Source organism: Octopus sinensis, unplaced genomic scaffold, assembly GCF_006345805.1.
Source record: "Octopus sinensis unplaced genomic scaffold, ASM634580v1 Contig08756, whole genome shotgun sequence".
NCBI lineage: Eukaryota > Metazoa > Mollusca > Cephalopoda > Octopoda > Octopodidae > Octopus > Octopus sinensis.
This window is the reverse complement of record NW_021831286.1, coordinates 213056-228979: the sequence shown is the minus strand read 5'-3', so window position 1 is coordinate 228979 and position 15924 is coordinate 213056. Positions and strand designations below refer to the sequence as shown.

Here is a 15924-nt window from a genome sequence, read left to right as displayed (position 1 = left end):
CAGTGGGATAATTAGACCCAAAGCGCTCAGAGATTGGTTTAATCATCTCGAGGAGTCACGACAGTCGTGAAACGAGCTGGCATTTTCAGCGGATATCGTTCGCGATATTACGTGGAAATTTCCTGTCCATCTACTTGGCGACTCATCTAATTTAGTTAAATTCTCTTTTTCATTTTCAAATATTTTGTTAGAAAAAGAAGTTGTTTTGCTGCTTTTTAGCTGGTGGTTTTGAATTGATTTAAAATAATAATAGTTTATTGAATGAATTATAACCACTTATTGAATAAAAGTACTGGAAGTTAATTATTTTTTAAGTAGAACTTGATTTCAATTGCTGTAACCTATTATTGAAAATTAGTATTTGAGTGAGCCAAACCTTACAAATAAGTATTCATCTCAAACTTTTTTTACTGTTTTAGTATAAAAATAATCACAATCACCAGATTTGTCTTTTAAAAACCTAGATTTTAGCGAAAAAGTTACTTTCTGTTTCATTTCTAATTCTTAAAATAATAATTCAATTCTATTTTTATGTAATATTTATTGGTATATTTACATATATTAGTTTAATAGACATTCATTATAATTTTTAATATCAATTTAAAGATTTTGTTAAAAAAATTACGAATTAAGTAGAATGTTTGAATTTTGGTAATTTAAATTATATAGCAACTATAATTATTACAATTTTTTCCAAGATTACGTGCGTATAAAATTATTTAACAATCAATGTCCTAGTTTTATATCAGAAGTGAAATTACAATAATTTTGTAATTTTCTATTATAATTCATATAGATAAAATTATTTTAAGTTGATATGAAAAAATTATGGATATAATAATGATTCAAATTGTTTTATTTAGTTTAAATGGAAAATCAAATAACAAAGTGTCAGATGAATATGTAGTTAAAATTATGGTTAACTAGTCAACCTAAACAAAAAATTATATTGCTAAAAATGGTAATTGATTTGAATTATTTTTTAATTTTTAACAGACAATTCAAACTAATCGATCTACGATAGAAGTACGTGCTACTAACATATATAAAATTTATGACGGGATACTAAATATTATTGAATCATTGGTGTTTAGAATATGAATTTTTTATGCTCTCGTATTGAAAATACTGATAATAAAGAAAATATTCCGCCAGAAAATTACAAATCAAATAAAAGACACAAAAATGAACATTTCCAAAATAAAGAATTGGCTAGAAAATTATGTAAATAATTTTTAGAGCGAAATAGGTTCTGGATGGAATGTTCAGTGCCCACTCTGTAAATTGGACAAATTTGTACATTATAAAAACAAAATGGTTAACTGCAGTTATTGCAAACACCGTTTCTGTAAATATTGCAAAATATCTACACATATGTATTCAAAACCTTGTTGGAATGCAGATTTAATATCGAAGGATTCTTATATGAGAGATTTAATTTTGCTACCAGAAAAAATACTAGAAAATAATTTATATCTAAAAACTTTATAGTTTTTTAAAAATCATATTTTTATCTTGTTTTTATCAATAGAATAATAATTACTGGACAAAAAACATATTTATAAAGCTGTTTGTTTTCATCTTGTTCTAATCTTTAGGGTGATAATTAGAGGATAGAAAACATATCCACTAATTGTTTTATTTATTATGTACATTGAGCCTTATAATTAATAACTCATTAACGTGAATGCATTTCAAATATGTTAATGTCAAATAAAACATAAAATGACAAAGTAGTGTCATTACCCTGCATTTAACATGTTGTTTTAGTGCTATCAATAATTGTTTTTTTACAATACAATTAATATTTATTAGACCTTATTAAATTTATATTGACCTAGTTATGGTTTCATAAATAAATTATAAATATTGATGCATTAACAGAAATTTACTAAATATTACCAATTTATTTATAAAACAGAGTCAGATAAGCTAGAATGTGTGAACATGTAAAATGATGTAGATTCATTAATCCATGGATGTTCGAATAGCAAAATGACAATAAAAAATCTTTTTAAAGTCAGGTTAATTTACGCGAATCGTTCTTTCGGTATTGTTGTTTATTAAAGAGACATTTCAGTCACTGTCTTTTTTAAATAAGTTTTAAATAAAAAAGAAAATTAAATTAACATTTTCAGAAAACAGGAATTGAGATGGACCGGAATAGGTGAGATTTGATTTTGAAATAATTTCTAAACACATCAGTATTAGTTTTAAAAACTTGTCTATAATTTTGTAAACTATTTTTACTACAAATTAAAATCCCACAAATAACAAAAATATCGACAATTTTTTAAGTTATTAGTGATGAATAATCACAAAATTTTAATTCTTAAACAATATCTAAATTTGAATTGTATCATTAACATATTGACCACATACCTCCGTTTAAGGCGAAAAAAAATATATTATAGAATATAAATAATTTAACAAGTAGTCAATAATCTAATAATGATATATTTTTCAATATCTAATTCTGGGGAAGAGTAGCTTTTTAAACAGATAAATAAAAAAATTGAATAACAATATTCAAATGGAATAGAAGCACGGTGCTTGAGTTTTACGAGAGAGCAGCATCATACTTTAAAGCAGGCAAATTTCCAGAGCACCGCTTGATCAGTTTGGAAAGACTCTTCACAACCAGAACATATAGGTTTCCTGTTTATACGTTCTCGTTAGTTTAACTAGATCTTTATTGTTTACGCTGATCTTTCTGGGTTTAGACCTTGCATACGAACTATTCTGACTACGTTCTTTAATTCGGAACGAGATACTGTTCATTTTAACTTTGGTTGCTGTTTTTGAACAGAGGCAGCCTTCGTGATTTGTCATATGATTATTATCGACTGTTAATGTACATATGGAATACAACAACTTGATATTCCTTATAAATCCAATTGGTCGAACAAATGACGAATACTCCTCAAATTGCACGTACAAATAAAAAAACAGTTTATTTTTATAACCAAACGTCTTAAAGTCCTTCTCGGGCATATATCTCACTTCGACTACCTTCACTTTCTTCAAAACCTAGAACATAATTAAAAAAAGAAAGAACCAATTTTATAATATCGATGTCAAAATTATTTCCCCGGCTAAACCATTTAATAGCAACTGTCGGAATATAACTGTGTCCGGCTTTTCTGACTTGTCCAAACAGGCCTCCTATTCTTGTCGCATCGGAAAACACAGCTTTTTTGACATGACCTGAACACTCTCAGAACAGAACTAATGCGTCCCGTATGCCACTCAATTTGATAAACCGACATTCAAATGACTAAATTTATTACGTCCTGTGAATCAATTCCTTGAAACTAAGGAATTGTGTGCTCGACTTAATTGTGTGCAAATTATTCAGGTCGAATGAACGGGAAAAGTTCTGTTTAATGATTCAATTTATATTTTTAATGGCTTTCCAGTTTTTAATCGTTTTTCCAATGCTCCGAATGTCTGACAGTTTTACAGTTACACTTATTCTATTTATTGGCTTAAGAAACAGTCCTTATTTGGCCAATAACTCAACCAAATCAGACAAGTCTTCAAAACTGCCAAAGCATAAATCCATTCTAAGGATTCAATCTCATTTAGAGATTGACCGCCATTGAGATCTTTCAATTAGGAATAAACCAATTACAATCAAGTTAATTAGGAGTATAATAAACTAATAAATAAATCAGCCAACTCGAGGTTGAGTGAACGAGCAGACAACTCCACGATAATCTGATTCCCCTCGTCCCCCGAACTCACAACCAATTTTGCAATAACTAACAAATCTTCCCCATTTATTTGTCCTCCCATCATTAAAGTATGAGACATTTTCTGGTCATTCCCGACTGTTTCACTTCCTTCAATTGGAACAAGTCCATAAAAGTTGACCAACAAATCAACAGCATCTAAAGATTATAAAACATGTATAACCTCCAATTCGTCGTTGTCCGGGCAAATTAAAAACTTCGACACGTCCATTTTCCTCACCCAACTCACTCCATGCGATCTTAAAGTCCCCCGCAAATTGAGGACTGCACACAAAATCAGCAAAATTAATGCAAATCTTCTCCAACTACCAATCAAGTCATAAATATACTTCATATCTCTCCGGGGATCCCTCAGAGTCTTCCTCGCATAGTCCGAATCGGAGAGTGCATTTAAATTCAGCACTGCCTGAGATAAATATCGACAAAGTACGACTGTATTCGTCGCTAGGAAGACAGAACAGAGTCGATGTCAGTCCAAATGACTCCCCGTCAATAATATCTGCCGGTGTCTGCCTGACTACATGATATTGGGTCTGATGGGATGGGTTCGTCTCCACAAACACGTCTCTTATTCCCACGTCTGGGAGAGTGTTATCCACATGGAACTATTTGTATGAGGAATATCACATACCACAAGGACAATATAATTGGAATATACCAATTTGTGGCATTTTACAACAAAGTCCGATTCCTGATCACTCAAATTGACAACTTGACTGCACATTTTGACAACGTTTCCAATTCCCTCATATATTAAACAGTGTTCTAAGTAATGCTAAATAAACCACACCTTCATAAATATCGTTAGTAGTTTCAACGAGACAACTAAATTATACATTAATACAATTACCCTTTTCTTTACAGGGGGAGTAAACGGGGACAGAAATAGCATCAGTACTGAAAGGCTCACTCTGCGAGTTGGACTTGTATTGAACCAAGGCAAGCCTTAGTGGTTCCAGCCTCACAGTCATTCCTATCATAGCAGTACAATCTTACTTAGTGACTTTAGACTACACCCAGATTTGAGCAGATAATGATAAAACGTTGCCCGATCTCTGATCTCGTCGTTCATGTCGGTCAAAAGTCTACAAAATTTCAAAACAGGAACCTTCCAAGAATAGTGGCAATGGTCTGGGATAAATCAGCACAGGTCAGTCCTATCCAGGCCAAAGTCGACACAGCAACAGCACGCACTCTTGGGACGTCCAGAGTAATTCGATTGTATATAAATCGAATAAATCGAAAAGGATTGGGGGTATTCGAAGCTTCAGTGGACAGCGAATACAGAATCCTCACTGTAATCGAACTTTCGTCACAGTCTTCGATAAGTTCACACAAATTGAGAAGTCCTTAAATAAAACGAGACAAACACACCAATTTCCCTTGAAGAAGGATTTTCTCGGATCATTTCATTGATTGCACTCACAATCGCCGATTTACACTTTGGACCACTCTAAACACGTCCAAAACACAAATAACTTGAATTCGAAACATTTGAGTAAGAAACTTCATCAGATACTTATGTGTCCTCACAAATTTTTTTGCCACGTTTCTACAAGAATACAAAAAACAATAACTTTATTGACTCAATAACGATTGTACGGAACTGGTCGGGGATTTCTTTCATCATTCCACTCAGTCGTTTCATTAGCTTTTCCACACTGTTTTCGGGACATACCTAAAAACAAAAAACAATCCAACTTTCAGAAGCACATTCAACGCCAACGTTACCACACAGCGATTTGGGTCGTTTAACAAATTGTGCAGAACGTCAATGTTCTTGCCGGGAATTTCAATGCTACTGTCGATGGCCTGTTCATATTGTCACCCATTCTGACCTTGTTAAGTATTTTGAGAGCCATAAATTTCAGCGCAGGTTCGGAATCACTCAAATAAGTGAACATTGATGCGATTATGAGCTTGGTGTCCTTCATTTTGACTTCATCGCCAAGAGGTGAGCTGTTTTTGTGCTCGAAATATTCAGCAATGGCCGCCGAGGCTTCGAGTACCACCATTTTCTTCTTACTGCACATATTTCTGCTAATAAACAAATACAAATCCCGAATTCTTCAAATTAGAAACCAAATCCCTACTTTTCCGAGAAAACGTTGTTTTTTAAGATTTTTAAAGCCACCCTGATCTAAAAATAACACATTTTATACTACATTATAACAAATGGTGTACTGAAATGCAGATCTATCGTCAATTATATTCTGCTGGACAGTCCCACTATCCCTCATGTTCAATTTGTACATCAAAACTGCAGAGTGGTACTATAAAAACATATTGGGAAGACTAAACCTGCATTACTTTGTTATTTGACTGGGAATAGATCTGACGAACTGAGGCTTGGACTGCTTTCCCAATCTCAGGACACTCAACAATCAATTCCTTCCTAATTTTGAGTCAAATCATACGTTTAGGACAGCAAGGGCATGACAAGTGGATGTCCTGGCGTGATTGTCGATAGATTGACGAAAACTACGCAACATGTTGGCAGACTGAAACAAATCTTTCTGTTTTGTCAAACAAAGTCAAAGAAAAACCTCATAAATACTCCACACGACTTTAAATGCAGCAGAACTGATATTTTCAGTCTAAATTTAAAAATGGAAGGACAGACCTGATCTCCCATATCCTTCACGACACTAAATAGATCACAAAAAATGTACAAATTATAAATAGCAATGGCTGAGGTGGGATCAGGGCTCAATTCACGGATGGCCAAATAGCAAAATCTCCTCAAAGTGGGCTAAATTGTTAAATTCATCATTTTCTACTGTTGTGAACTTGAAGAGCCTTGTTATTGCAAAAAACGTGTCTGTTCGTTCAGAATCTGTCAATTTTTCGCCCTAGAGTTATAGTTTAGTGGTTTTTATTACGGTTTGTAACATGTAGACAAAATGAGAGAGTGTATCAATGCATTTGTTTACTTCTGATGCTCTTAAATCGCCACTGCTCCGAATCTATTTTAACTTTAGACAGTTAATAATGATAACATCGTTTAATAGGGCATTTTTGGTGAATTTGTTGAGATTGAATTCTGGAATTTAATAATATAATAATACTCTTTTCATTAATGTTCATTTTCAATTATTATTACAAAGAAATGTTATAAATAAATGTGTAGGAAGAAGGAGACCACAAGGAAGCTTAATGAAAAGTACAACTCATTTAATTATTTTTACTATTTTGTAAATTAATTTAAATAATAAAAATTAAAACTGTTGTTTTAGAGGCGATATAATAGAATAAAAATAGATTTCGTCCAAATCTAAATTTTTCAAATTATTTTGCCTTTAAGCTGTTTAGCTTTCCTATTTCCTTCCTGGGTTTATGTAAGGGGATTAACTTTCTGATTCCGATGTTAATTTTGGAGTGTTCTTCAAAAGTTTTGTTCAGGATGTAAGCAATAAGTTTTTGGAGCTCTTCAGGAGCATATTTCATGAGCTCTGCATTAACATTATCTGGACCTGGAGCTTTTTAGTTGTTTAGTTTGGACAGAGATTTTTTAAGTTCCGATAAGGTGATTTCTTTAGATAGTTTTCTGGGCGCTCCATCGAAAGGGTAAAGCGTTTCTTCGTTTTCAAAATTGAAATATTTTTCAATAGTGGTCGGCTATAGTGTCTGTGCGTTCCTGGTTGTTGTAAATCGTTCTTCCGAGTTCATCATGAATTGTTAGGTTTCCGATTTCTTTTTTCGCGTTAGCATCTTTACAGATGCAAACATTTGCGCTTCGTTTTTGTACTTCCCCACTTCATTTGCAAGGTTTTGAGCCTTGTTTTGTAGTTTTTCTGACATTTTTTCTTGATTTCTCGCATGATTTTGTTTCTTTGAATTTTGAACTCAGCTGTTTTCACTTGGTTTTGGGTATTTATGTGTTTGATACGTAGATCCTTTTGTATATGAGAGAGGTAATCTATTTGCGGGTCGTGTATTCCTTTGAAGGTTTTGGGAATTGTCCCAATCGTATGTTTTGCCACTGATTTTATTTTGTTTTTGAGTTTATTCCATATAAATTGAGATTGATCGATTCTATGGTTTGTGATATTTTAGCTGAGTAGTTATTTCAGTAGACAGGATAGTTTCTTAAGCGTTCGACTGCTAATCTGGCTTCTCTGTGTCTGTTTTTGACTCTGTTAATCCAAAATCTTCTCTTTAGGAGAAGTTTGATTACCAATAGTTTATGGTCACTCAATGTTACCGTTCCTCCATATGTTCTGGCGTCACAGAGTAAAGCTTTCTGTGATTGTTGGCAAAGTATGTAGTCAATTTGGTTATATATTTTGATTGAGTGTCCGTCTGAGTTTCTGCGCTCTCCGATCCAGGTCGTGATATGCCTTGCAGCATGTTGGAATGCTGTGTTGCAAATGAATAATTTTTTATTGTTTGCGAAGTTGGCCATAGTTGCCCCAGACATGTTCCTCCAACCTCTCCCATGGGTACCTATAAAACTCAGTTCTTTGTCCCTTTTCCGATCTTTGCGTTCCAGTCTCCGCTTATGTAGAGTAGATAGCTCGTGGATATTTCCATAAGGGTCGTAGAGTGAACTATAAAGGTCATCCAGTTCCGTCTGGTTTTTAGAGACTCTTGGAGAAGTAGGTGCATATACATTTATAATTGTAATTGTCGATTTAGATCCAGTTTCCAATTGAATTACGCAGATTCTGTCATTTACTTTCCATATTCTTTTTATATATTCCCGAAGTCTGATATCCACCGCGAACCCCATTCCGTAATGGTGACAGTCCGAGGGGAGCAAGATAAGCTCATGATCAGCATTTTGTTCATTTAGTCCTTCTTTGACTTTGGTCTCTTGCAGGCAGCAGATAGTGATGTTGTATCTTTTCAGATCCTAGCAGGGTGACCTCCTTTTGACCGACGACTTTAGCCCTCGAGCGTTGAAGGATGCTAGCATGAACAGAGAGTTTGAGAAAGGTGAAAAAGACATTAGTGCAATTTGAGGTGCGTCACCAACCTCAACCGAAACGTCACCAACCTCAGCTCAACTCACTTCGTAAAATTCTATCACTAATTGCTTTGGAGAGAATTAAAGGCCCACTACGTGAATTTATCGGACCCAGCCAAAGTGGGTTTGTCTCTGGAAGATCAACTTTCGATGCTGTTTGGAGCCACAAATGGATGTGTGCTTCATGCCAAAAATATAAAGAAGAGTACCACATAATGGGAATCGACCTATCTAAAGCATTTAACTCAATCAGTAGAATTAAGATGATACAAATATTAACGCCACTACTCGACGAAGATTGCATCAGAATAATTTGTTACCTACTCTCCTCCACTCAACTATTTATCCAGCTTGGAAAACAGAAATCCAGGGTATTTGAAACAAACAAGGGCACCTTCCAAGGAGACGCCTTATCCCCAGTCTCATTCATCGTATATCTGCAGGCGACCCTACGAAATGTCAGGAATAATATCCCCAGACATATTACAGAAGTCATCTTTGCAGATGACATAGATTTCACGGCAACAGATCGCCAACTAGAAGGTACTATGGACAAATTGGCCAACACTTTTGAAAAATCATTCCTAAAAATTAACACTGAGAAAACAAAATACACTATAGTGAGGCGATGTGACGAACGACACGAGGAAAAATGGAGGCATATAAAGAAACTTGGCACTCTCTTGGGAACTCACAGTGCAGAAAATGGAAAATCTCAATTCCTTCCACAGAATGCAGCTAAAATACATCCTAGGAATCTTTTGGCCAAAACGGATTTCAAACAAACATCTCTACTCCAGATACAATGCACACCCGTTGGACAAAGAAATAAGAAGCAAGAATGGAGAGGAAAATTAGTGCAAATATCGCAATAGAACACCACTACGCCCCCCACCCGGGAACAAACTTCCAAGAAGACCACGAATCACTCTACCAACCCTCCTGCACCAGGACCTAACTTTGATTGGAAAAAGGCTGAAATCAGCAGACGATCTTGAGCACTTGAGAGAACTATCAAGGAACAGAGGGACTTGGAAGCGATTAACAAAACGCATCCAGGAGAGGGTGGCACAAGCGAGATAACTTTATTTTGCGGTGTGTTTATTAATAATAATAATTTTGCCTTTTTAATGTTGCTTGATTTAATTTCATCCTTATAAATCGTTAATATTTATTTTCATAAAAATTTTATTTAATATGTTTTTAAATCAAACAAATTATATTCAATTAATAAAATAAAATTTCAATTGCGGGATGTGGAATGTGGCTGGTTAGCCAAAAAATCAAATAAATAAATAGATGCAAGTTTTGGTTCAGATCTCGGCGAAACCAAGGCTTTTGGTTCCCCAGTTGACAAAAAAGTATTCTTAAAAAATCAAAAATAGACAAAAAATCGTTCACAAACATTGGTGCCTTGTTCAATAGCCCAATTAATGTTATCAAACCAAATAGACGACCGATTCGTTATAGGGAATGTGGAACTATCTCAAATCACAATCATCGGACTAATAAAGAACGTAAAGGAGTCCCCTTCCCGAGTTGATTATGACTTGGACGACCACAGCGGATACTCAATTCAAGTCAAACTATTTGTGGATATCGAGGTACCTTCCAATCCCCCAAAACAGGACAATATATCCACTCTTCATCACGAGGGACAATATGTGAGAGTTTTTGGCAATATTCGTTCATTTTCCTCTTTGAAGAGTGTGGTGGCCTTCAGGATTGTGCCTGTTGTGGATATTAATGAGATCACTATGCACATTGCTGAAGTCATTCACTCCCATATGTCTCTCAGTCGTCCCCCTAAGGAGGTCACCTCTAAGAAGATGGCTGTCAAGTCTAATGAGTCGTTTGTCCATGGAGGGCTCAGTGTTCTTCAACAGCAGGTCATGGAGGCCATTCGGAACAACAAGGATGAGCAAGGAATACATATTAGTGCATTGCAGAGGCAGTTGAGGGGTGTGGGGACCAGTTCATTGAGGTAGTCATAAGTAGACTAGTCTGTTAGTGAGGCAGTTGATCTTCTGAGTGAGGAGGGATACATTTACTCGACTATTGATGAACATCACTTTAAAACTACTGATTGTTGATTTCTTGTTATTTTGTCTTGTTTTTTGAATTTATTGTTTTTTGATAGACTGTTTAATGTCGGGGAAAGGTTTAAAAATTGGGAGAATTCCCGTCAGATAAATTATGGATTAAAAACAATTTAAGAATATATTCGATAAATTATGGATTAAAAACAATTTAAGAATATTTTCAATATAGGAATTGGATTAAGTCAACAAAATGGTTAACCAAATAAAGGACTATGTCGTCCACTAGTTCTCACTACATGGCTGTATCAATAATAATCAAATCAGAGGATTGTGTCCCTAAAAGTATTCTACAAAGACAATTAAAAAGTTAAAGATGTCGGTATATGAATCATATAAACATTTGAACCTTAAAGACAGTGTTCTATTTAAAAAAATAGCTTGGGGAGATTTATCCCCTAAACCAGGGGTTAGCAAATACTTTTGGAAAAATGCAAATTTTAAACATTTTGGAAATTTCGATAAATTGAAGAGCCTCCTTTTATCCACTTGTCCAAATCAAAAATTCAAATTCATAAAATTAATTAGACATTCATTAAAAATGATTAAGAATTCATTAAACAAAATAAAATTAATTAGACGCATTAATGAGAAATTTGATTCCTCGTTTCTTATTTATTAACTGCATGGGCCACCTTTTCCTTTCCCAATTCTTTGCAAAAACGTAGGAAACCCTGTCCATTCTTTCGCGTCGCCTCCTCGGAAGCAAGGCTGCCAAATGAGGTGTCAGTGTGGAGCATAATCTTCCTTCTGAGTAAGTTCAAAAGTTCCGCTTTGAACAAACAATTGCAAACCTCCAGGCTGAGCAGGCATACTCAACCGTCGGGGCAATCACTTGTTGGTATAGACCTTGCTGACACAATCTTTCAGGGGGAAGGGACTCTTCTTTAACAGCGCTTTCAAAACGTTCCACTTTCGAAGACCTTTAGCTAGAGCCTCCTCTACGTGACTTGAGAACGTCATTTAGGAGTCGAAAACTACGCCAAGGATCTTCTGGGTACGCGAAGAGGGAATAGGATTGTCTCCAATGAATAGTTCCGGTCCATCCTTGAATCTTCTATCAGTAGTGAAGAGGGTGAATTGGGATTTAGATGCAGACACACACAACATGTTTGCAGATAGCCAATCACATACACGATTGAGGTGTGACTGTGACTGGACCTGTGACTGGACCTCGTTTCTTTGGTGAGTTGGCTAATTCGTTGATTTTAACCTGAGGTTAGACTCCAGATTTGAATATGTAATTCTGTTTCTTAATTTCGATTTTATATAATTCATGTGCGAAAAACTTTGTTCACGTGGTTTTAATGAAACATGCCTTGATAGCCTGTTTTTTCCGACCCCTGCTTTAAACAAATCGAAATTTGTTTTAAACTTCTCAAATTTTCAGGTTTTAAATTAGATTGCCGAACGATGTACACTTTTTCACTGTAATCAGAAAGTCCCATTTTTTAAATCAGTCTCAAGTCTATCAATTTTTTAAAGACATTTTTATATACTTTTCGAATACTGCTCAGAGTTGTTGATTATGAATTCCTCTTTTTTAAACGGAAATATTATTTTCGGTAAATTATTCATTTAAGTAAAGATTATTGAAGCGAATAAATTTGTGGTGAGTTTTTATTACAAATAATCGACAGCAGCTTAAGAAACATTTCTTTAATATAAATGAGATTTTTAAAATTGAATATTCTAATTTAAAAATGTTTTTTATAAAAATAGGGTTAAATCTTTTTGATTTTTCTATTCTATAAAATATAATGGCTAAAGACTAAGCTATGGATAATGGATCCGGACAGTCGTGAGTTCGATTCTGAAAAAGGCTAGTTTTCATCCGGAAGTCAATTCTCGTTATCGTTCCCCTGCCCGTGAGGCAACGAGTACTTCTGGTACGACACAGTTGAAAAATGGGGATCTCTTACCTTCCTTCCAGTCTTAGCGTGGCGTTATGGGGTCCACCATGTCAGTTGGAACTTCCAATCGGATATGGCAACGCTCAGGAGGCACTTAATGCCTACCGAAAAAAGGACTTCTAGAACTCTGACCCTTGGGACATCGTCGTCTCAGGCCGTTCATTGGGCAGGATCGAACCTTTCAGTAGGATCTCCCTCGCTTGAATCGGGGGTTACGGGGATTATAATAATTAACTGGCTTACCCGTGTTTGGTCTTTAAATAAAATAAAAATTCTATAAAATATGGCGAATTTCTTATTTGAAAATGTAATCGGCTTAAGACACGATCCGCGGGCCGTATCTTTGACATTCCTGATCTATAGCATCATTTAATTACTGAATTTTTCAGCATCCATAACAACTGATCGTTGATTATATCATTTCTAATCACGTGTTTCTGCATTAAAAAATCCAAAATAATTTTATAATTTTTTATGTTTAATGAAAGAGTTTCAAATCGTATTGTTCTTCTAAAATAAGACAGGAATCATTTAAACATAATCTATTCGATTTTAGACGATATTTTTTATTCAAATTGCAAAAGTTTCGTTATAGTTAATTCTTAAAATTTGTATATATCAAAATTCCCATTAAATAACAGTGAACTGAATAGATTGTGTATATAAAAGAAGAATTAATATTTATTTTTATCTAAAATTTCCTTTAGAAAAGTAATTTTCATTTTTTGCATTTCAATTTCTTGTTCCAACTTTGAAATTTCAGTCAAAAGAGAATTTTTTTGTGCTTCAAGACTGACGATAAATTCCGATTTTCTCGAACGAGAATCTGATGCATATTTTCTATTTTTGAGAACTCTCCTTCGGTACTTCAGGTGGTCAGCAGTTTCGGGTGGGATAGATTTCAGCATTTCGTTAAACTCCCGGACACTCAAATCGAGCAACTCATTTTCATTCAGCATGAGACTCCACAAAACCGTTAAAATTAACCACAAAATATTTTAAAAGTTATAAATAAAATTCTAATAGTAATCTATGTTTAATAATTTGTTTATTTGTTATTTTTGATATTTTATAGGATGCTCAAAATCACCTCTAAATTTATTTATCATCTTTTCAAATCTTATCATACAGTGATATTCCCCTGTTCCAGTCCAGTTGAGTATTTTACAAAATGCCAATCTCTACATTAGAATAGCGTCTTTGTTTGGCATAGATTCGAGAAACAGGCGGATTCGAGAATCTTCCATAGGAAATTCAACATTTTTGACTAAAACAAGCGGATTCGAGAAGCAGTGGATTCGAGAGGTTTTACTGTATTTATCAACAAAAATCAATAAATGGCCTTTTTTCAAATAGATTACAACTTTACCAAGTCAGAATCCGAATTACATTGGTTAAGAGAATGGGGAAATAATTTTGCTCATTAATTATTTCAAAAATTATATATGGTAAGATTCACTTTCTGTATAAATTTCCAATTGTTTAACTATCATGTACCGTCACTGTAGTTGAGTACATTTTTATGTCATAATAGAATTGTAACAAAAATTTTGATTCTGACCACAACATACATAGAAATATTGCATGTTTTCTATAATAAAAGTCGAGATTTTTTCACTGTATCTGAACCTTCAACCTTCCAGAGATATATAGCACTAAAAAAGTCAAAATATATTGCCAATGCATGAGACTTATCTATTTTTACTGTAACTAATTAGTGTTATTTTAGCAAATCATTGAACATCTTTAAGCCGATAAATCAAAACAAGAAATTTCGGTGCAAGACTTTAAGCATCAGAATTCTTATGGATATTTCGTTTGATGCTTTCCGATCCAGTTCTTTCTTCCAATTTACTAAAGATACATATATTCTAAAAATTTGCTGTCTTTTAAACGAGCGCGGACTGCCATTAAGACTGTTCACTGTCGGAAAGCGTAGGGACATTGCGCGAGTTTAACACTTAACTTTTCCAGCCCGAACGTCGAGTATGGGTGAATGCAGTGCCATCCGAATTGTGAACATTTTCGTTTACAATTTGAAGTTTATTTACCATTAGTCACAATTTTTCAAAAAACGATATGGCTATAAAATCGAAATTTTTTTATTATATCTATCTGAACTAGATGGAGCAGAAACAGCCACAGCACAAAAGAAAAATAGATGGAGCAGAGACACACTTCTTCGTTTGGATTCTCTTCGTTTGGATTAGCTTGTTTCTCAATAACATGTTCTCTCTCTGTCTTGATCTTATGTGCCGCACAAGCTTTGTCATGATCCATGGCATCGCGAAAGTGCGTCTAATAATAATAATAATCTATCTGAACATTCAGAAAGCATTCGATAATGTTTATCGCTTAGCAATCCACGAATAACTACGTACAAAATGAATTTTAAACGATCTTATTTCAAAACAAATAGGAATTGATTTTTGACAATTTATTGCTATGACAATGGTATGTTTATGCTGCGGTTTGATGGAATCACGTTGTAATGTTTAATCAAAATGTGTAACCACAATAAATTCAATATTGAATGATTAATTCATTTGTGAAACCTTAGAGCTAAAAAATATCGAAAATATAACATTTTTTTTAATTTCACAATTTTTTAAAAACAGACACGGAAAATAAAAGGAAAAATCGACCTTTTTCCTAATGCTGCTATTACTATAAAAAACAATAGTGGTTAAACTTCCTGTCAGAAAAACATAATAAAATGACCAAATCTCACAATTATATGCTGATAGGGTCGCCAAGTATAAATTTAAGTTTTCGAAGTGACCTTTGCAGTTCTTTAATTGTTTTAGACTCATCTTTTATTAGCTAAACAAAAATATAAGCACTTGATACCATTCGCTTTTTTTCAAGTTCTTTTTTGGACTGAATGACTTTTTCTTTGATTTTTTTAACTTCGTTGATCGTGTCAAAAATATCATTCTAAAATCAAATTTCATAAAGAGACTTTCTGTTGACTTTTGAATTTTTCATTGATTTCTAAACACAGTTTTTTATATTCATTTTTAGCCGAATCTTTTCTATAAATGTTTATTTGTGTCTTCATAAACTCTCGTTTGAACATTCGCTTCCACAAAAGCATTTCTAATGTATAAAACTAAACTTACCATTTTCGACGACTGGTGGGTTATTAGTGTCCTCTAGTTTACTTGTAAGTTCATTTTGTTCCAATT

At 33.9% G+C, this 15924-nt stretch overlaps 1 protein-coding gene across 1 annotated transcript; it reads left to right on the top strand.

Annotated features, from left to right (window-relative positions):
- Positions 1–10028: 10028 nt before the first annotated feature.
- On the top strand, positions 10029–10817 carry LOC115227970 (replication protein A 32 kDa subunit-like). The gene is made up of 2 exons (XM_029798657.2): positions 10029–10708; positions 10742–10817. Exons 1-2 carry the CDS (start codon positions 10158–10160, stop codon positions 10815–10817), a joined length of 627 nt encoding a protein of 208 aa, XP_029654517.2. The 5' UTR covers positions 10029–10157.
- The last annotated feature ends 5107 nt before the right edge of the window (positions 10818–15924 follow it).